The sequence below is a fragment of the Carcharhinus amblyrhynchos genome, chromosome 14, assembly GCF_965287045.1.
Source record: "Carcharhinus amblyrhynchos chromosome 14, sCarAmb.v2.hapA, whole genome shotgun sequence".
Classification (NCBI taxonomy): domain Eukaryota; kingdom Metazoa; phylum Chordata; class Chondrichthyes; order Carcharhiniformes; family Carcharhinidae; genus Carcharhinus; species Carcharhinus amblyrhynchos.
In genome coordinates this window covers 31,239,026-31,261,740 of record NC_137337.1, presented here as the reverse complement: position 1 = coordinate 31,261,740, position 22,715 = coordinate 31,239,026, and the positions used below count along the sequence as shown (strand labels likewise).

The 22,715-nt window shown below is 41.4% G+C and overlaps 1 protein-coding gene across 1 annotated transcript in view; it reads right to left on the bottom strand.

Moving 5' to 3' along the window:
- Positions 1-2,390: 2,390 nt before the first annotated feature.
- The window catches only part of LOC145352235 (exocyst complex component 3-like), a 46,018-nt gene continuing 25,693 nt past the window's right edge, over positions 2,391-22,715 (bottom strand). The window contains exons 5-11 of the mRNA XM_080201976.1: positions 16,761-16,861; positions 16,227-16,316; positions 11,908-12,031; positions 11,709-11,831; positions 11,447-11,602; positions 7,873-7,991; positions 2,391-3,091 (exon numbers count right to left, since the gene is read on the bottom strand). Coding sequence (XP_080058102.1) covers positions 2,905-3,091; positions 7,873-7,991; positions 11,447-11,602; positions 11,709-11,831; positions 11,908-12,031; positions 16,227-16,316; positions 16,761-16,861 — 900 coding nt within the window. The 3' untranslated portion in view covers positions 2,391-2,904. The remainder of the gene's footprint in view (positions 3,092-7,872; positions 7,992-11,446; positions 11,603-11,708; positions 11,832-11,907; positions 12,032-16,226; positions 16,317-16,760; positions 16,862-22,715) is intronic.

Sequence of the window (22,715 nt, the reverse complement as noted above, 5' to 3'; positions counted from 1 at the left end):
GTATATCGTTTATGCAGAATATAGTACATGTGCTTGACTAATCAAAGATAAATCCTTTCTGCTAATTTACATCTTGACATTCTTTTGAGAACAGGAGACTATGTGATAAGCATTCTCTTTTTTCTGATCCTGGAATCATGCTACGTTTACCAAATATTGAGCAAACGAAGCCACACCCTGGCTCTCGAGAAATGTAACTTGGGTGGCAATGCTGAACCCAAGGAAAGAATTGACTATAAGAATCCAAAGCAGTTGTTTCGCATAATAATTGTTCAGACAACTGTGACTAGACTGATTTCCTTCTGTTTCCTCCCACATTCCAAAGACGTGCAGGTTAGATGGATTGGCTATGCTAAATTGCTCCTTAGTGTCAGGGGAATTAGCAGGTTAAATAGGTGGGGTTGCAGGGATGTTGCCTAAGTGGGATAGTTGTCAGTGCAGGCTCAATGGGCTGATTGGCCTCCTTTTGTACTGTAAAGGATATATAGAAATTCTGGAATTCTCTCCCTATTAAGCCTGTGAATTTTCAAACTGAGATCAGGTAACGGGGAAATGTAGAAAACACAGTTAAAAGAGACCAACCATGATTTAGCAGAATGATGGAGGGGCTGAATGGCCTACTCCTGTTTTTAATTCTTGCACATTCCTACCTCTGTAACTTCTGCCCCATTCTACAGCTTACGCAAAATATTCTGTTTTTCTGATTCTACACTTGTGTTCATCTTCCAGATTTTCACTCACCAATGTCAGCCTTGTCATCACTCATATAGATTCTATGTTGTAGAATTTCCCTCTCCAAGTCCTTTTGCTTCATCCCTTACCATAAGGATCTTCTAAAGACCTATCTCCTTGACCAACCATTATCCACCCTAATATTTTCTTTGTTTCAGCATTCATTTCTTTGAACACACGTCTTGAGGTGCCTTGAGAAATCTTTCAGTGATAAAGTAACTATACAAATGCCTGGTGCTATTAGATGTTGGTACATAACAAGAAAAAAGGGCAGATCGTAAGTAATGAGGACTCAGAAGAAGCCCTGAAGATTTGAAAGGGCACGAGAAGGTTGGTGATACTGTGCTGCAGGCCAATGGGGCAAAAGTAACTATTCTGTACAGTACAGTCAAAGAGCTGAATTTGTGCTTGTGAGCTGGTGCTAGAGTGCAGACTCAGGAATCCAACGCAAACTGTGATCAAACTCACCACACTACACAATAAATAACAAATGCGACCCATCCAGACATCAGTAAACACTGTTACTCAATTGGTGGCATGGTGGTTAGCACTGCTGCCTCACAGCACCAGGAACCCAAGTTTGATTCCCAACTCAGGTCACAATTTGTATGGAATCTGCATGTTCTCCTTGTATCTGCGTGGGCTTCCTCCCGCAGTCCAAAAGACAAGCTGATCATGTGCATTGGCCGTGCTAAATTCTCCCTCAGTGTACTTGAACAGTCACCAGAGTGTGGCAACTAACGGATTTTCATAGTAACTTCATTGCATATTAATGTAAGCTGCCTTGTGACACGAATAAATAAAATAAAAATCTTAATGAAACTCTGTCTCCTTCTGATGAAGGTTTCTGGTCTTCACGTTCAAAGATTCCCCCTTGGAATTCCTTCCAAAGTTCACTTCAACTTGGATGGTCTCAATGATTTCCCACTTCATCTCATGAGATCTTTCAATCTCATCTCCTGATGTCTAAAGAATCATTTAACTCCATACTGATCTCTTGTCCTCTGAAAGACTGCATTCTGCCTATAAATCATATTAGCTGGTTAGGAATCCCCTTCTTCAAGGTCAATCAATTCAAGCTTTTTGTTTAGATTTTGTTTGTCCACAGAAGTTTCTAGGCAAGCACCATATTCCTCTCAGCAGATGTACTTAATAATATTGGATCAGAAGTGGTCTATGACTCTTTTTAAAGGAAGAGACACTTCATATTTAGAGCATCTGGAGGAACAGTAATATTAATATAGATTCAAACTGGGAAGATGTATTTTTTCTGCCTTAAAAAAAATTGAGGTGCTTAAAATTTGGAAGATGTCTTTCAGGAAACTGTCAGGAACGTGAGTAAAAGCAGGACATAGCCAATGCACTACTGTAATTTTGTTTGTACCTAGCTCCCCTACGGTCACTAAAACACCATGATTTTCACTTGGATGTTTTCTATTTTCTCTACTACCTGATGGAATTCATTATTAAAGAATCTCAGTCACAAATATTTAAATTCTGCTTTTCAATGAAACAGACACACTGTCATCAGTATATCTGATTTGATTGTCACATGTATAGGGATACAGTGAAAAGTATTGTTTCTTGTGCACTATACAGCCAAAACATACTGTTCATGGGGTAAATGTGGGGGGGGGGGCGCGGGGGTGGGTGACGGTTGGTCCATTCAAAAGTCTGATGGCAGCAGGAAAGAAACTGTTTTTGACTTGGTTGGTACGTGTTCTCAGACTTTTGTACCTTTTTCCTGATGGAAGAGGGTGGAAGAGAGAATGTTTGGGATGCGAGGGGTCTTTGAATATGCTGGCTGCTTTTCCGAGGTAGCAGCAGGTGTAGACAGAGCCAATGGGTGGGAGGCTGGTTTGCACGATGGGCTGGGCTACGTTCTCAACCCTTTGTAGTTTCTTGTGGTCTTGGTCAGAGCAGGAGCTGTATGTAGTTATTGTTAGTGGAACAATTAAAACACATTGGACATAATAGAAGTGTGGCCAATATACATCTTAGGAGATCTAAGAAGTTTTTTTAAAAAAAGTATCGATTTAAGAATTGCTTTACATTGCAAATGACGAAAGTAATTTTTGTAGCTGTCAAGTTTTGGAGGAATCTTACATTATACCCAAGGATGTTTGGAATATTTGAGACCGATCCATTAAACTTATGGATATAATTTTGATTTCAAATAAATGAAGGCATGCAGCTCACTGGTCCACTGACAACAATTTGTTCAAAAAGTGAATGGCGGGCTTCTGTTGCTGAACCTTCTGAATCATTTTCCAATTGGTTGAAATATTTCAGTAAGTTGTTTTTCTTTTTCCCTCTTGTGATCCCACGGAAATAAAGAAGGGCTGAAACATGTTCTTCTCTGTAAGGTAGAGGGTACACCAAATGTTAGAAGAATCAATACAAAAACAAAAAATTTTTCAACATTCAGCAAGATACAGAAAGGGTAACAGTTTAATAGAGATTAAAGGTGATGGCAACAGGAGCAAAGGAAGCCAAGGTGGAGTGGGATAGGAATCGAGTGGAGTGAATAGCTGGGAGGTGGAGAGATCAGTGAGAGTATGGAAAAGTCAAAAGAGAGGACTGTAATTGGAAGGTGGTGGCAGGAGCGTAATGGTAACATCACAGGACTAGTAATCCAGAGGCCGAGGAAAATGTTAAGGAAACCTAGGTTCAAATCCCACCACGGCAGCTGGTGGAATTTAAGTTTAATTATTAAATTTGAAATCATGGTTAAAAACTCATCTATTTCACTAATGACCTCAAAGAAAGGAAATCTGATGTCCTTAAATGGTCTGACCTATACCACAGCAATGTGGTTGATTCTTGAAATGGGATAGTAAACCTCTTATTCAAACAAACTGATACAGTTAAGTCAATAAGGAATGTAACTGGATGGACAACTATGGCAAACCAAACCCTGTTGACGCTGCAAAATCTTTCTCTTAATTTGGGGACTTGTGCCAAAATTAGGAAAGCTGCCTTAAGATCATCAAAAAACAGCTTGACATTATCATACCTTGCAGACTATGTCCAAGGCACCGTCATCACCACCTCTGGTCAGTTCTATTCCCAGCAAGAAGTCTCAACACTAGGTTAGAGTTCAACCAGTTTATTTGATAGTAATCTCACAAGCTTTCGGAAACAGTGTTCCTTCATCAGGTGTGTGGAAGGTTCTGTCCCACCAGCATTACGAATCCACCAGAGTTGGCAGAATAGTGCTATATAAAACTTAGAATCATAGAATCCCTACAGTGCAGAAGGACGCCATTCAGCCTATCAAGTCTGCACCAACAACAATCCCACCCAGGCCCTCTCCTGGTAACCCCACATATTTACCCTGCTAATCCCTCTAACCTATGCACCCCAGGATATTAAGGGACAATTTTGCATGGCCAATGCACCTAATCCACCCATCTTTGTACTGTGGAAGGAAACTGGAGTACACGGACGACACAGGGAGAACGTGCAAACTCTACACAGACAGTGACCCAAGCCGGGAATCGAACTCAGGTCCCTGGAGCTGTGAAGCAGCAGTGTTAACCACTGTGCCACTGTGTCGCCCCTAAATTTGGACAGTTTCCCTGAGCATACTCTGGACTCCACGAAGTCTCATGGCATCAGGTCAAACATGGTCAAGGAAACCTCTTGTTGGTGACCATCGATCACCCCCACCCACTCAGCAGATGTTAAACACCATTTGGAAGATGGGTGGCAAGGGCATACTCTTGCTGCAGAGCCAAGAGTGGCACTGTTGCATCATTAGTGATCGAGCTAGCAGAGTCCCAAAGGACAAAGCTGCTAGACTTGATCTGTAGCAGGTGAGAGAACCACTAAGAGGGAAGAACCGACTTGACCTTGTCCTTACCAACCTATGCACTGCACATTAATTGGTTCATGATAAAATTACGAGGATTGACCGCACTGGCTTTGCAGAGATTATATCATATCTTCACACTGAGGATGCTGTCCATTGTGTTGCATGGCACTGCCACCATGTGAAGGAGATTATTTAGAACAGATCTAGCAACTCAAAACTTGGAACCCACGAGACATAATCTGTAATTTTGTGGCCTGGCATAACCCTTACTCTATCACTGCCATCAAGCCAGGGGATCAAAATGAAAAGTGCAGGCAGGCATGCCAGGAACAATACCAACACCTTACCTAAAAATGAGGTGTCAACCTTGTGAAATTACAACACAGGACTACTTGCTTGCCAACCAGCAAAGGCAGCACATGATAGACAGAGCTAAGTGATCCCACAATCAATGGATCAGATTCAAGCTCTGTAGTCCAGCCACATTCAGTTATGAATGGCAGTGGACAATTAATCAACTAATAATAAGAGAAGATTCCACAGATATCCCCATCTGCAACGATGGGAGAGCCCAGCACAACAGCGCAATTGCAACCATCGTCAGTCAGAAGTACCAAAGTATCCATCTCAACCTTCTCAGATGGGCTCCTAGCAACCTAGATGTCAGTTTTCAGCCAGGTGATTCACTCCATGTGATATCATGAATCAATTGAAGATACTGCAAAGGCTATGGACCTTGCTGGCATTCTGACAGCTCCCGATATATCCACATCCCTAGCTAAGCTGCCCCAGTAGAGGTACAACTGGCTTCTAGTTGGCAATTTGGGAAATTTTCTCGGCATATTTTATCGACAAAAAGCAGGACAAATCCAACCCAACCAACTGCCACGCCATCAACTTACTCACAATCATCAGCAAAACGATGGAAGGGATTGTCATCAGTGCTGTAAAGTGGCACTTACTCAGCAATAAGCTGCTCACGGATGCTGAATATTTGTTCTGCCATGGCCAATCAGCACCTGACCTCACTACAGCCTTGGTCCAAATATGGATAAGGGGTGATGCGAGAGCTTTTACTGCCTTTGACATCAAGGCAGCATTTGAGTGAGTGCCTGGAAGAATGGTGGAGTTGGGTTGCCTCGCATCCTTTTAAAAAGTACATGGATGAACACTTGGCTTGTTGTAACATTCAAGACATGGTGTTGGCAGGTGGGAGTTCAGGTGTTTCCAATGTGTCAGGGTGGACTCACGGGCTGTCGGGTCCCTTCCGTGCTGTACAGTGCTACGATTTGAGGAGAAACCTTTTCCACCCAGAGGAATCTGGAACTGCTGCCTGAGAGGGCGGGAAAGCTTTACCACAATTCAGATGAGAACTTGGAAGTGGTTCAAGATGATAGAAGAGCATGCTGGGAAAATGGGATAGAGGCTTGATGGCTGGTGCAGACCCAATGGGCCTAAGGGCCTCTTTCTGTGCTGTAAGACACTCTGACTCTGACTGTAACATCAAGGAGCCCGAGCAAAACTGAATTCAATGGGGAAGTTGGGGGAGGGGGGGGGGGTTGCGGAGGTGTTGGAGGAGAGATCTCCACTGGTTGAAGTTATAGGAAAATGACTATGGTTGTTGACAGTTAATCACTCAATTCCAGGATTTCACTGCAGGAATTTCTGATGGCAGTGTCCAAGGCTCAACCATCTTCACCTCCTTCTTCAGTGACTTTCCCTTCATCGTAAGGTCAGAAGTAAGGATGTTTCCGGATGATTGCACAAATGTTCAACAACATTCACAACACCTCAGGTACTGAACATCCACATGTCGCAAGATCTGGACAACATTCATGCCTGGGCTAAATGGCAAGAAGCATTCCCACCGCGCAAGTGCCAGACAATGACCATTTTTAACAAGAGAGAACCTAATCATTTTCCTTTGACATTCAATGGCAGTAAGCATCGCTGAATCACTCGCTGTGGACATCCTGAGTATTACCACTGGCCAGAAACTGAACTGGACCCGTCAAATAAATACTGGTGACTACATGATCAGGTCAGAGGTTGGGAATTCTGTGGTGAGTGACTCAACTCCTGACTCCCCTTAACCAGTCCACCATCCACAAACCATGCCAAGTGCTTGCCTGGATGAGCACAGCTCCAATAACACTCAAGAAGCTCAATACCATCAGGACAAAGCAATCCATTTGACTGGCAGCCCACCCCCTACTTTAAGCATTCATCCCTCTACCACTGATGCACAGTGGCAACAGCATGCACTATCTATAAGATGCACTTCACAAACTCACAAAACGCCTTCCAAACTCACAACCTCAGAATAACACCATGCGCAAGTTCCTCTCCAAGTCCCACACCATCCTGACTTGGAACTATATTGCCGTTTCTGAATTGTTGCTGGGCCAAATTCCTGGAACACTCCTCCTAACAGCACTGTAGGTATATTTGTACTGGATCTGACTTTTGATTTGATTTATTGTCACATGTATTAGTATACAGTGAAAAATATTGTTTCTTGCGTGCTATACAGACAAAGCATACCATTCATAGAGAAGGAAAGGAGAAGGTGTACAATGTTCTGTTATAGTCACAACTAGGGTGCAGAGGAAGATCAGCTTAATATGAAGTAGGTCCATTCAAAAGTCTGATGGCAGCAGAAAAGAATTAATTCTTGAGTCAATTGGTATGTGACCTTAGACTTTTGTATCTTTTTCCCGATGGGAGAAGGTGGAAGAGAGAATGTCTGGGGTGTATAGGGTTCTTGATTATGCTGGCTGCTTTCCTAAAGCAGCGGGAAGCATAGACAGAGTCAATGGATGGGAGGCTGGTTTGCGTGAGGGTCTGGGCTTTGTTGGTTCACCGCTACCTTCTCAAAGGCGAGGGCAATTAGGGATATGCATTAAATTCTGGACTAGCCAGTGATGTCTATATCCCTTAAAAGAATAAAGAGAGATAAATGTACTGGGCTCAAGTTCAGCACAGTAGCCAAGAACAGACAAACACCAAGGAAGTTTAGGCTAAATGGCAAATATTGGGTGCAGAGTTAGTAACCAGAGGACAGGGACGAGACAACATGAAACCTTAGCCACGTGCACTTTTATGATTAATTATGCATTAGCAAAAGTTATCATAAATAATTCAAACATTTCTATGGTTTAAACTAATGTAGGGGCATTCCAAGCTGCAGGAGTAAAATGTCTCCAAATTCAGCACACAATTTCTGTGTTGGGAGAGCTAAAGATAAAGAAATCATAAAGCCTTTAATGCATCTTAGAAACATGATTTGACAAAATGTTTCAGTACCAAGCAGACCAATTTACCTAATATCTGGATAGTCCGTATATAAGGTGTTCAGTTTTGTCTCAAGTTCATTTTCATTTGAACCAATAAAATCAGACAGATCTTGAGTTACTGGAAAAAGCCATGAAGCAGCACTGCCCTGAAAAACAAGAAGTTTGGTTAATATATCCACTATCTAAAAAATTATGAATGTTCTAGAAACTCAGCAGGTCTGACAGGATCTGTGGAGACAGAATAAAGCCAACGCTTCGAATCTGGATGACTCTTCAGAGTTGGAGAGAAGATCAGGACTTCTTCAGGGAAGGCATTCCTAGCATTCAGCCCTGACGAGAGGTCATCCAGATTTGAAACGTTGACTCTATTCTCTCTCCACAGATGTTGTCAGACCTGCTGAGTTTCTCCAACATTTTCTGTTTTTGTTTCAGATTCCAGCATCCGCAGTATTTTGCCTTCATCTAAAAAGTGATTACTCGTACTGATGCACTCTACAAGCACTTCTTTTAAACTTTGCCTTCTATTGCACAACTACTGATTGACACCAAAATTTACAAGCAAGTAATTTATGCATTTCTGAGTCATCATAACAAATATCTATATTTTTAGAACTATATTTTCACTAGAAATTGCTACTTGATTGCTATGCCTTTAGCTGATTAATCCATTCCCAAAACATGTTATTTTATTCTGAGGTCCTATTTATACACTTGTTTACTTCCTAATATAAGGCTGTGGTCAGACCACAGTTGGAATATGGTGAGCAATTTTAGGCCCCGCGTATAAGGAAAGATGTGCTGGCCTTGGAGAAGGCCGAGAGAAGGTTCATGAGTTATCTCAGGAATGAAAAGCTTGACATATGAGGAGTATTTAAGGACTTTGGGTTTATACTTGATGGAGGAGTTTAGAAAGATGAGGGGGGATCTCATTGAAACTTACAGAATATTGAAAGGCCTGGATAGAGTGGATGTGGGGAAGATGTTTCCATTAAAGGAGAGATTAGGGTCCGAGGGCACAACCTCAGAGTAAAGAGACAACACTTTAGAACTGAGATGAGGAGGAATTTCTTCAGCCTGAGGTAGAATCTTTGGAATTCATTGCCACAGAAGGCTATGGAGGCCATGTCATTGTGTATATTTAAGACAGAGATAGATAGATTCTTGATTGGTAAGAACTAGATAGATTCTTGACGGTGCAGAGGGACCTCGGGGTCCTTGTGCATGAGTCGCAAAAACCCAGCCTGCAGGTGCAGCAGGTGGTCAGGAAGGCTAATGGGATGCTGGCCTTCATAGCGAGGGGGATTGAATATAAAAGTAGGGAGGTCTTGCTGCAGCTGTATAGGGCATTGGTGAGGCCGCAGCTGGAGTACTGTGTGCAGTTTTGGTCGCCGCACTTGCGCAAGGATATTTTGGCCTTGGAGGGAGTGCAGAGGAGGTTTACTAGGCTGATGCCAGAGTTGAGGGGGTTGAGCTATGAGGACAGGCTGAATAAACTAGGCTTGTACTCGTTAGAGTTTAGAAGAATGAGGGGAGATCTCATTGAGACGTATAAGATGATGAATGGGATGGATAGGATAGAGGTGGAGAGACTCTTCCCACTCAGAAAGGACAGTAGGACTAGGGGGCACAGCCTCAAGATAAAGGGGGGGCGGTTTAGAACGGAGTTGAGGAGGAACTTCTTCACTCAAAGGGTGGTGAATCTCTGGAATTCTCTGCCTGTTGAAGTGGTGGAGGCTGCCTCGCTAAATATTTTTAAGACGCGGGTTGATGGGTTTTTGATAAGCGAGGGGATTAAGGGTTATGGGGAGAGGGCGGGAATGTGGAACTGAGCCATGACAGATCAGCCATGATCTTATTGAATGGCGGGGCAGGCTCGAAGGGCTAGATGGCCTACTCCTGCTCCTATTTCTTATGTTCTTATGTAAGGAAATCAAAAGTTAGAGAGAAAAGGTGGGAGAATGGGGTTGAGAAACTTGTCAGTCATGATTGAATGGTGGAGCAGCGTCAATGGGCCGAATGGCCCAATTCTGCTCCTATATCTTTTGGTCTTAATAACTCATTTCAATTATTGTATTGTAACGATAAAATCTGCCATGATATCATAGATCCATATAGTGTAGGAGACCGTTTGGCCCAGTCTGCACTGAATCTGCGACAGAGCATCTTAACAAGGTCCAACCCCCACCCCTATCCCCATATCCCCATGCATTTACCCCACTAATCCCCCTAATCTACACATCTTGAGACACTAAGGGCCAATTTAGCATGGCCAATCCATGTCGGCTGCACATCTTTGGGCTGTGGGAGGAAATAGGTGCACCCGGAGGCAATCAACGCAGATTTGGGGAGAATGTACAAACTTTATACAGATACTCACCAATCAAACCCAGGTTCTTGGAGCTGTGAAGCAGTGGCACCAGCCAATGTGCTACCCATAATGAGTAATTTTCTTTAATTATCTGACAGTCTTTTGGAATTTCAGACAGGTTTGGCAGAGTCAATATGCGTTGGAGGTCTCCAAAAGCTTGTTAATATTTGCAGGAGGGTTCCCCAAGCAAAAATATATTTTTAAACTACACTTTTCATCAGAGTTTGCTAAATTTAGGAACCATTTAATTTCAAAAATTAAAGGAATAATTATTTTTAGAAAATTAACAAATTTTAAATAAGGCTAGAGTTTAGAAGTAATAATGAGTATTGGAACAAGATACAGATCAGGTAATTTAAAGCACTACTTATCAATGACTTCATAATATAGCTAACTGAATATCTATGGCCTTCATTCCTGCTTTGGCAAAGAACCAGAAAAAAAGATTGCTTTTTCATATGAAGGAACAGGGATGAAGGATACCAACATGGCTTTCAACTATACAACTTGAGGGACAGTTTAGGGTGGCACAGTAGCAGAGTGCTTAGCACTGCTGCTTCACAGCACCAGGGACCCGGATTTGATTCCCGGCCTGGGTCACTGTCTGTGTGGAGTTTGCATGTTCTCCCCATGTCTGTGTGGGTTTCCTCCCACATTTTGGTTAGGTGCATTGACCTGAACAGGCGCCGGACTGTGGCGACTAGGAGAATTTCACAGTAACTTCATTGCACTGTTAATGTAAGCCTTACTTGTGACTAATAAATAAACTTTAGAATGTGATTTAATTAGTAGCAAAAGTATTAGCAGGCCATCCTGTTGCACCTTCAATAGTAGTCCATTTATGCTTGTCAAGTGACTAATAAAGCACTTAGAAACTGTAAATGACAAACTGTGAGAACCAAGCTTTGTAGTGAACCATTGTCTAGTACAATGGCTAAATGTTAAGAAGATGTTAAGTATCTTTGCAATGTTCCATTAGATAAGCACGCAAAGAGGATGCAAAGTACATAAATATGACAAACAGGGTCATTGTTAGATTTATGACTGGTATGTGTTCTGAAGGAAGGTTTACCTTTTTAACAAACTGGCCTATACACAGTGGATGAATTGTGTTTGAACAGGCTTCAGCTCACCTGGGGAAGTCAGGACTGAGGTGTGCCAATTGGAGCATAAATAAAATCTTCCAGCAAAACCCAACAATTAAAATCAACATAAAATAGTTATATTACTTACGCATTCTTCATACATGTTATTTATTGTTCCCAATTCTTTCCTAATCTTATTTGATGCTTTGTCACGTTTGCTAGATGATTTGCAGTGAAGGTACAGTTTCAGGATTTGTGTAACATACTCTTTAACGAACCAAGAGTGGACATCAGATATCAGGATCTTTCATTTAAACAGAGATAATTAATTTTCAATTATTTTAAATAGTTATTCTTTTTACAGCATTTGCCAATTGAAATGCTTCATATTTGAAATGTAAAAAATATACCTGGTAATTGTCTTGTTTCATTTTCTTGAGCTCTTCACAATATTTTTCAGCGATACTTATTATCTGATTAAAATTCTCACTATTGGAAAGCCATTTCCTGTCCATGAGCTTCTTAAACCTATGCTAGAAAATAAAGTATCCAATTACAGTAGTGTTTTGTTGATATATGAAATATTTGAGCACCCCGTTCCCAACATACCTCCACCTGAAGCACAATGTATTTTAAGAGAATTTCATTGAGTTCTTGTACAACTTTGTTCAATGTCTCTTCTACTTTGCCGGCATGTCCATCATTGTCCTGCTTAAGAGTCTTTACGTATACCCTGCAGCCGTGAAGGAGGGAGATAAAAGATAATCAGCGTTCAACGTATGGAATAATGACAATGAATGAGAGATCGGTTATTGGGTGTGGAGAATAAATTTGTAAATGTGATGGGTAGTTTGTATTCTTGAAGTTTTAGATGTCAAACTATGCTTTTTCAGTGCCACCTGGTGTACATATTATGTGGCAACACTGGGCGATATTTTCCTCTGCCTTTTTGGTAGTTTATTCAGCATGCACATTTTATTGCTTTTTGTTTGAGGTTAAAGGGTAATTTCAACGAAGTATTTAAAACAATGAAGGAACAGGGCAGATAGAAACAGATTGCTTATAATAATTGAGAAAAGCGAGAACAAGGAGGGGGGCACATAAATATTGATTGGGTGAGATCTTACCAATAAATGATAGAGTGTTGCTTCTGGCGAGAAACCAAGTCGGTTTTCTCTCCAGATTCTGCCACATTTGCCAAAAAAATCAAGGGGGCATGATTCGCGCTGTCATAGAGAGGGCGTGATTAAAATACACTGTCAAAACCCAGCGGCTCAGAGATCGAGGTGCCATCTTTAAAGGGTGCCCTGATCAGAACTCCAATAAATCTCCCCCACCCACCACTGAGGCCTCAGTTCCTTCCCTCATCTCCCCACTCCAACTGGACCGAGCATTCATTCTGACATCCCTCCCACCGTGATAATCAGTCCCTTCCTTTCACCACCACTCCCCCACGATCATCGGCCCCTCTTCCCCCTGCCCCCAATCAGACATGCCATCCACCCCAGTGCGATGATGATCACTGGCATCTTGCTCACTGGAATGCTGCCAGCTCGAAAGCACAGCAGCATTTAACCTCCACCTTCCTCCTCACCCCCATGAGACTTACACTGGTGTCACCTGGCAGTGCCAATCTGTGCCAAAAGGTAGTCATGATATCGAGATGGACTCTAGGGTTGGACTCTAACCCGGCGTTGTGAGACTTCTTACCAAAAGGTAGTGCCAGAGCATTTCCAGGGCACTGCCTGGTTATGTGCTACCTGGTTATGTCCCTCATTCCCTGGTGGCTATACTTACCTCTATACCCCAGGAAACCCCACATCAGGCTCACACATGAACTTGGTGTAAACCATGCTGTTGTGACGTCACATTGGCACAGTCAATATACAAGGGTGGGAGTGGTGAGGTTACTGCGAGGCGATGGATTAATAATATTTAAATGCGTGCAAAATAGGTTCACGCTCACTATGGTCATGGACCTGATGATGTTGGCAAGGTCTGAAGTTGGAGGAACTATGACGTCCAGATCTTGAGCCCCCACCGATAAACGTGGGTTCAAGATTTCATCCACAAAGAAAGAAATTTAGGACAGCAGCAAGAACAACATTTTTACAGTCAGTGGAAACTACTACCAGAAATAATGGTTGAAACAAAGACCTAGTCAATTTTTATCAGGTTATATGGTTACTTAAAAAAAAGAACAGGAGAATAACAGGGATGGGAACAAGGTGGACACATGGAATTTCCAGCTACTCTTCATTGGCGAAGAAGGATCAACAAAAGTGGTTGGGCCAAAGGACCTGCAATGTTTGAGGGATAAATGGGACAGCAGCAGCAGGAGGAAAACTTTCCTAGAAACATCCAAGACCTGAATACAGTCTAGAGAAGAACCACACCAGAATTCCTAGTGTTAATCAGCTGAAAAATGGGGACAAATTAGAAACATGTCGACTGTTCTGTTTTAAAAGGAGACAACCATTGAAAAGTACATAAAATATAAACAGAACAAATTAGAAATCTGAAAACGGTTTCACTATACACAACAACAGCAGGACATGGGCACATACATGCAAACTGGTGACAGGCACATTCAGAGTTTCATCAGTTCTTCACATAAAAATACCTGGAATGGCCTTTCAGGTAGAGTAATAGAAAAAACCTTTGGGAATTAATAAAAAGGCAATGAGGTGCTGTAATCATGGAAACCCTACAATGCAGAAGGAGGCTATTCAGTCCATCGAGCCTACACTGACAACAATCTCACCCAGGCCCTTTCCCTGTAACTCTACGTATTTATCCTGCTAATCCCTTTAACATACAGATTCCAGGACACAAAAGGGCTATTTAGCATGCACTTTTGGACTGTGGGAGGAAACCAGAGCACCTGGAGGAAACTCACGCAAATACGGGGAGAATGTGCAAACTCTACACAGACCGTGACCCAAGCTAGGAATCACGTCCGGCTCCCCTGGAGCAATGAGGCAGCAGTGCTAACCACTGTCACCCACTATTAGGTAAGGGGGGGGACTGCAGTTTTCTCCAGAAGATTGAGCTACATGTAGGCTGAATATCATCACTTCTATCCACAAGAGTTTTATCTTTATGTGGAAAAACCCCACTGATGTTAAGTGTGAGGGAATCCCAAAACTCAACTTGGAACTCTGGTTCTTAGTGGCGTTTATTTTCAATTTGGTACAGTATGAGGAAAGATCTGCAAATTGGCGAGGAACTTGGTGTAATCAATTAATAAAAAAATTAACTTAAAAGAAACACATAATAAGACTACAATACACTACAACAGTACACTACAATAGGGGATATACAACACAAAGTGTCTCAGAGCTTTAACCCCTGTTCCCAGCTATCTACATTCTTGAACTCTTGAGAAATGCGCCTTTCCCAAACAACATCCAATATCATGGAGCCCTATTAGTTAAATCCAGCAAAAGCTGGAGGCGGATATTTCAGGAGTGAATTTAGAAAATACTTCTACACACAAAGAATAGCAGAAATTTGAAACTCTCTACAAACAACAAATCACAAACAATTGATGATTGAAAAGTTTTTTTTAAACCAAAGATATTAAGAGATATGAAGCAATGGGTGTTTCAAGTTAGGTCACAGATCAACCATGATCTTCTTGAATACAGAACAAGCTCAAAGGGTTTCTCCAGAGGGTTCAGCACATAACCCAGACTGACAAACCAGTCCGGGACTTGTGGAATGTTACATTCATGGGAGATCCAACATACTCTCTGAATTAGAAATAAAAGATCCGAAGGTACTATCTGAAGAAACAGAAGGCAGTTCCACCGGTGTTCTGGCAATATTTAACCCTGAATTGATGTCACCAAAAAAAAATGAATATAAGGCATTCATCTAATCACACTTTGTTAGACCTAATAGTGCTGACTTTTCCCCTATGTTGGAACTGCAACTACATTTCAAAAGTACTTAATTGACAATGGAGAACTTTGGATGCCCTTCAGGCTTCTTTTCATTAAAACTGCAACTAATATGAATATATTATAACATTTTTATACTGTTGTAGCCTAATGGGTAGTCACAAAGAAACCAGCAAAGGCTGATGTTTAAAAAAGGCTAACCCTATCAATCAGGAAAGAACAGGAAGCGCAGTGAAGATTAGGCACAAGAGCTGATTGGACAGTAGCTCTGGCTATGCCTTAAACAGACAATGATTGAACTCAGAACCTGTGTATCGTGTTCCTGAGAGAAATGTGACCCCTTGAGGAGACACGACTCCCTAAGCCTTTGTGACCAAAAAGACAGTGACACTGATTAGTGCCTGTCCTGCGAGGACGTGACTGAAGACACATCAGTGTCAGCAGGATCTCTTTAAGAGAAACAAAGAAGCATCAACAGTATTAACCCACAGGACCAACCATCACAGAATAAGCAACAAGACCCCAAGTCCTGGACTCTGAGACATCGGAACAAAGCCCATCGGGAGACAGTCTGATCACCTTGCCTCGCCATGGATGGTATCTAAGTCCAAGTCATGAGTTGGTTATTTTTGTCAAGCTTTCAATACTTTTTGAATAATTTGTGGAAGATGAAGTAGGTCAGATACTTTGTGTATAATGAATTAAGACAGGGGATGAATACTGTGTTGTAAAAAAGTTTTGATATCTTTTGTATGGAGTTTTGTTACTTTTGTGGTAACTTGATAAGATATAATAAAGTAGGTTGTGTGATAAGTTGAGAGTATTTGGGCAGGATTTTACAGGCTCCCTTGTCTAGAAACCGTAAAATCTGCGTGAGGTCAACAGACCTTTCCATTGCCTGCCCTTTGCCCGTTATGCTTCCCATGGTGGGCAGAGTGGTAAAATTCTGGCCTTTGTTTGTAATATCAGTACCCCTATATCCAAGAGGCAACACTATTCATATCAGTCATTAAGAAGATTTACCTTATGTCAATATAGCTGTTGACGCTTACTATCAAAAATGGCAGTGGGTTTGGAATGCTTGTTCTTTTGTCCTTCAGTGCCTGTTGATAGCTAATAAAACAAATTCAAAGTTTAATTCTAATGAAAATATATTAAGTGTAAAATATAAATAATAATGTACAAGCTATTAAAGATAAACATCGATGAAAAAGTCTTAATTCATTAATACATTCAACCCTTTAAAGGTGAAATAAATGTTATCAACATAAAGAATGATTAAATGAAATGCTACAATTCTGATAGATGGAATCACTCATTTAATTCCAATATAAAAAGTATACAAATCTAAATTTAGAACTTATATCCTCTTTTTGTTTTTAAGAACAGTTGGTATTAAATTTTGTTTGATATCATTTCTGTGAAGTCCGTAGGAAGTTTACCTTGGCAAGAACTCAATTGTAGTTATATTGGCACAAAATCTCCAGTGCTACTGGGATTGTAAACTTGTGACTGTAAAGCAGGCTACAATGGACTTAGTGCTATTATAAAAATTACCAGTGTAGTAAATTTGTTAATTCATCCAAGCAAATATGTAAAGCTTTGTCCTTCAGTTTATTGCTGATGTTGCCTGATTTATTCAGGTTTTCATGAATCATCTGCAAAATAAAATCACAAAGGAATTAAATTACACATCATTGCACAGCCATATATTACCTTAATAGAGCTGAATAAAAATACAAACAGCGCATACTTATTGATTTTGTGGATCATCAAACTTAAACTTTGACTACTATACAGGAAACAAAATCCACACTCATTATGCTGGCACTAAAATCACATGAACAGCATTTTCTATATTGAATTCCATTTGTATAAGAATGAAGGAATTGGTCTCATGTGGCACAGAAAATTTATGACATAGAAATAACAGAAAAAGAAAACAAGGGGGAAAAACAGGAATGACACTGGAAGCTCCTCTGGAACCATTAGGTCCATGAGGTGGCACAATGGTTGGCACTGTTGCCTCACAGCGCCATAGACCTGAGTTCAATTCCAGCCTCGGGTCACTGTCTGCGTGGAGTTTGCAAATTCTCTTTGTGTCTGCATGAGTTTCCTCTGGGTGCTCCGGTTTCCTCCCACAGTCTTTAAAGATGTGAATGTAAGGTTGATTGGCCATGCTAAATTGCCCCTTAGAGTCAGGGGGATTAGCAGGGTAAATATACTGGGTTACGGGGGTATGACTTGGGTAGGATTGTTGTCAGTGCAAGCTCAATGGGCCAAATAGCCTCCTTCTATACCATAGGGATTCTTTGATTCCATCTCAGCCCATTATTGAGCCCTGATGAAGGTCATCTTGACTTGAAATGTTGACTCTATCCTCTCTCCACAGATGCCGTTAGTCCTGCTGAGATTTTCCAGCATTTTCTAGTTATATTTCAGATTCCAGCATCCACAGTATTTTATTTTTTATTAACTCATCTGTTATTGAAACTCTCAAACATGCCTTCATTATTTCTAGAGTTAACTATTCCAGTTCACTCTTGGCTGACCACTCACATTCTACCCACTGTAAACTTGAGGTCATTCAAAGCTTTGCTGGTCATGTTTTACCTCACAGCAAGTCCCATTTCCCTCATCACCCCATGCTCACTAACCTTGTCCAGTTGAGCAACATCTTGATTTTAAAATTCTCATCCTTATTCTTAAAAGATCCAGTGGCCTTGCCCTTAGCTACCTTTATAATCTATTCCAGCCCCACAACCCTCCGTTATTTGCGCTCAGCTAATTCTGGCCTCTTGAGCATTCCCAGTTATTACCCTTCCACCATTGGTAGCTGTGCTTTTGGTTGCTTAGGGCCCAAGCTCTGGAGTTCCTTCCCTACATCTCTCTGACAGCCTGTCTACCTTGCTTTCCTCTGTTAAGACACTTTCTGGCCAGACAGTTGGTCATCAAACCTCATATCTCCTTATGTGACTTGGAGTCATACATGGGAAGCACTTGGGCCATTTGATTACACTAAAGGTGTTGTTATATAAATATAAATTGCTGGTATTGTTTAAGGTAAAATCCCGCAATTGTGCAACTTTTCTCCACCCCTAGATGGTACTATGGTGCTGTAGATTTTAGTTAGTTTGATCAAAAGGGAATAAATTTACACAGGCAGTATTTTAATTTTATCTCTGCTTCCCACACATCATGTCAGAAAGATGTTCAAAATAGGGTAGATATATCTAAATGCAGAACAACAACAGAGAATACTAGAAACCATTCAACAGGTTTAAAAAAGTCAGCTGTGGAGAGTCAAGAACCTATTATCAGAGTTGGAACGTGTTAGAGATTTACAGGCTCCCAAGTCTGATGCAGTGGAAAATTGAGATTGGGGGAGCAAAAAAAAACAAGCGGCAGGAGAGATTAAATAACCCGAGTGATAATGATATAGGGTAAAAGATGTTGGCAGTGAGGCAGCTAAAGAAGCAAAAGGTGGATCAAAAGGAGATGTAAATGACAGAAGCAGAAGGGCAAAAGGAAAATAGGAAAATTGGGCATTCTGTTTAATTAAAGGGCATCAACCTGAAATGTTAACTACTTCTCACATTACAACTTCTGCTGGATCTAATTTATTCTTTCATGGAATGTGGGTGCTGCTGGCAAGGTCAGCATTTGCTGCCCATGCCAATTACTCTGGAACTGATTAGCTTGGTAGGACATTTCAAGAGGGCAGTTTAAGAGTCAACCATGTTACTGGAGTCACATGCAAGCCAGACCAGGTAAGGATGGCAGAATTCCTTTCCGAAGAGGCATTACAAGAGCATAAGAATTAGGAGCAGGAGTAGGCCATCTGGCCCCTCAACCCTACACTGCCATTTAGTAAGATCATGGCTGATCTTTTTGTGGACTCAGCTCCACTTACCTGCCCGCTCAACATAACCCTTAATTTCTTTACTGTTCAAAAATCTTTCTATCTCTGCCTTAAAAACATTCAATGAGGTAGCCTCAGCTGCTTCTCTATAGTGAACCAGATGGGCTTTTACATCAATTGATGATTGTGTCACGGTCACCAATGCTGGGCCTAGCTTTCAATTTTTATTCATTGAATTTAAATTTCATCAGCTACAACATTGGGTTTGAATCTACGTCCCTAGAGCTTTATTCTGGGCCTCAGGATTACTAGTTCAGTGACATAACCAGTTCAGCAACTTCAAGCCATGAATTCTGTCCTCCATTTTGCATATTTTCCTAGTGCCAGTCTGTACCTTGTTCTCACGTTTTTTTCTTTCAGACAGTGCTGACTTTTAATTGAACAAAGAAAAGAAGAAAGAAAATTACAGCACAAACAGGTCCTTCGGCCCTCCAAGCCTGCACCGAGCATGTTGCCCGTCTGAACTAAAACCCCCTATTCTTCTGGGGACCATATCCCTCTATTCCCATCCGATTCATCTATTTGTCCAGATGCCCCTTAAAAATCCCTATCGTGTCTGCTTCCAGTATCTCTCCCAGCAGCGAGTTCCAGGCACCCATCATACTCTGTGAAAAAAAATTTGCCTCATACATCTCCGTTAAACCTTGCCCCTTGCAGCTTAAACCTAAGCCACCCTGGAAAAAAGCTTCTGATTACTTTGCTTTTAACTTCTGCTCTGCACAAATGCTTTGTTCCTTTATTACTATCATTCCCATTCTCTTTGCCATTTGTTCCATGACATCTTTGTAATCTAATCTCCCCTGTTCTCTAACCTATCTCTGTCTGTCTTTCCTTTTTGCCCCACTTGACCCTCATCCCTCTTGTTTACTCGAGGGAGAATCTAGAATGCAGGACAAACAGGTTGCCTGCATAAGACAGAGATGAAGATTTTTTTCCTCTTGGAGAGCATCATGAGTCTTTGGAATTCTCATCCTCAAAACACCTTAGAAGCCGAATCTTTGAATACATAAACACAATGGCTACAAGAGCAGGTCAAAGGCTAGGAACACTGTGTCGAGTAACTCACCTCCTGACTCACCAAATCCTGTCCACCATCTACAATGCACAAGTCAGGAGTATGATGGAATACTTCCCATTTGCCTGGATGGATGCAGCTCCAACAACACTCAAGAAGCTTGACACCACCCAGGACAAAGCAACCTGCTTGATTGGCACTAAATCCACAAACATCCACTCTCTCCACCACAGGTGCTCAGTAGCAGCCATATGTACTATCTACAAGATGCACTGCAGCAATTCACCAAAGATCCTTAGACAGCACCTTCCAAACCCACAACCACTTCCATCTAGAAGGACATGGGTAGCAGGTACACGGGAACACCATCAGCTGCAAATTCCCCTCCCAGCCATTCACCATACTGACTTTCCATCCTGGAAGTATAATGCCATTCCTTTGCAGTCATTGGGTCAAAATCCTGAAATACCCCCCCTAACCGCATTGTGGGTCAACCTACAGCACATGGACTGCAGCAATTTAATAAGGCAGCTCACCACCACCTTCTCAAGGGCAACTAGGGATAGGAATAAATGCTGGCCAGCCAGCGATGCCCATGTCCCCGGAATGAATTAAAAAAAAAACTTAAGGCAGAGCTAGATAAGTTCTTGATAAGCAAGGGGATGAAAGGTCATGGGGTAGGTAGGAATGCGAAGTTGAGTTTACAATCAGATCAGCCATGATCTTATTCAATGGTGGAACAAGCTTGTAGGGCTGAGTGGCCTGCTTCTGCTCCTATTTCGTATGCAAGAAAAATTATTTAAGAGTGTCATTTACATAGGGTTACATTACATAGGATATATGATACAGAAACAGGCCTCTAGGCCCAAGCAGGCCACATGCATGTTTATGCTCCACTTGAATCCATCATCTTTTTCATAACTAAATCTACCATTGTAACTCTGTATTATTGTCCCTTCTCCTCATACTTATCTAGCTCACCAATATAGAACACGTCTATGTTAGTCACTTCACCCACTCCGAGGTTTGACATTTTCACCACTCTTTGGGTAAAGAAGTTTCTTTTGAACTCCCCATTGGAGTGACTATTGTATATTGAAGACTTCGAGTTAGTCTCTTTTTCACAACAGGAAACATTTTCTCTGTATCCAATCTATTAAAACTTTTTGCAATTTTAAAGACCTCCATTAGGTCATCCCTGAGCCTTTTTATTCCTGAAGAGGAAAGTGATCTAGCCTGTCAATCTTTCCCTGACATGTATACCCATACAATTCTGGTATCATCCTTGCAAATCTTCTCTGCACCCTCTCCAGTGTTGCTATATTTTATTTCTTAAAAGGTCCCAGGACTGCATGTGGTCTAACAAAGGTCTGATACAGGTTTAGCATAACTTCCTCCAGTGATTTAGGAGATGAAAGAAAGCAGCTCAATGAATAGATCTTCAAGTTCAATGGATGTCCTGGGATACTACAAACACAACCACCAAAGCTAGCTTGATGAGAATAATGAAAACATTTATCATCTTCTCAAACAGAAACCATTTGCACATGCAAGTCTTGTAGCGACAACCACCAAGCTTGTAAAATTGCTGAACGCAAGCTTCAGCATGCCTTATGAGGAATGCAGAATAACTAGTGGAACACAAAAGCTGATGAGATGCAACGTCAAACTGAGAGGCATGATTCATATTTTTACGACGTAGACTGCATATAGCTCTCCTGTGCGAAAGTTATGCCTTAAGAATTACAATTTTTAACAGAATTAAGCTATGGATTTAAATACTGCAGCTTCACGTATCTGTATAAGCCTAAACACTATGATGTAGAATTCAAATGCATTTTTATAACCATGCCTTGCATACTTGCTTTTAACTACATTAAGCCTCACCAAGCTGGCGAGACCTGGTTTAAATTGATAAGGTGTTCTAGATGTGTGAGAATCTTCTTCAGAATGTAGCAGATTAGGAGCTAACATCAGATGCTTGGAGCTAATTAAAAAGTCATTTACGTGCCCTGGTAACTAGTCAATTTGCTCAAATGCTTTGTAGAAGAGGAAACTTGTTAACAGTTTGGGGTATATGGAGGTAAAAAAAAAAGTTCTTTGCAATTGAGAGAAAGGAAATCCAGCAAGAAATATCTCTACCTAGGGTGTGAGAAGAACTCTCAACAGGGTACAGAAAATCGAAGCGATTACAGAAGTTTTGAAGTCAGAATCTTAGAATTAAGTGAGAGAAATCTACAAGACAAATCCAGTCTGGGTTTTTGTGCGCTTCATTGTCCATTGCTGGAACAAGCTGTGTTAATTTAGTGCTTATGCTTCGATGGGGGGGGGATTTGGGTTGCTTATTTATTGCTTTGCCCTAGCCTTAGAACACAGGCTGACATTAAGCATGGAGAAGACAGAGATTTTGTATCAAGTCATTCTGTTTCTGAAGTTGATCAGGATCATGGTTGAGGACAAGAAAGCTGGGCAGCCAAGAAAGGTGCCAAGAAAATCATCAATAAAATGTTACCCAAGGGCAGCAAGAAGAGGAGGGAGTCCAGGAAGGAGAGTTACTCCATATACATCTACAAAG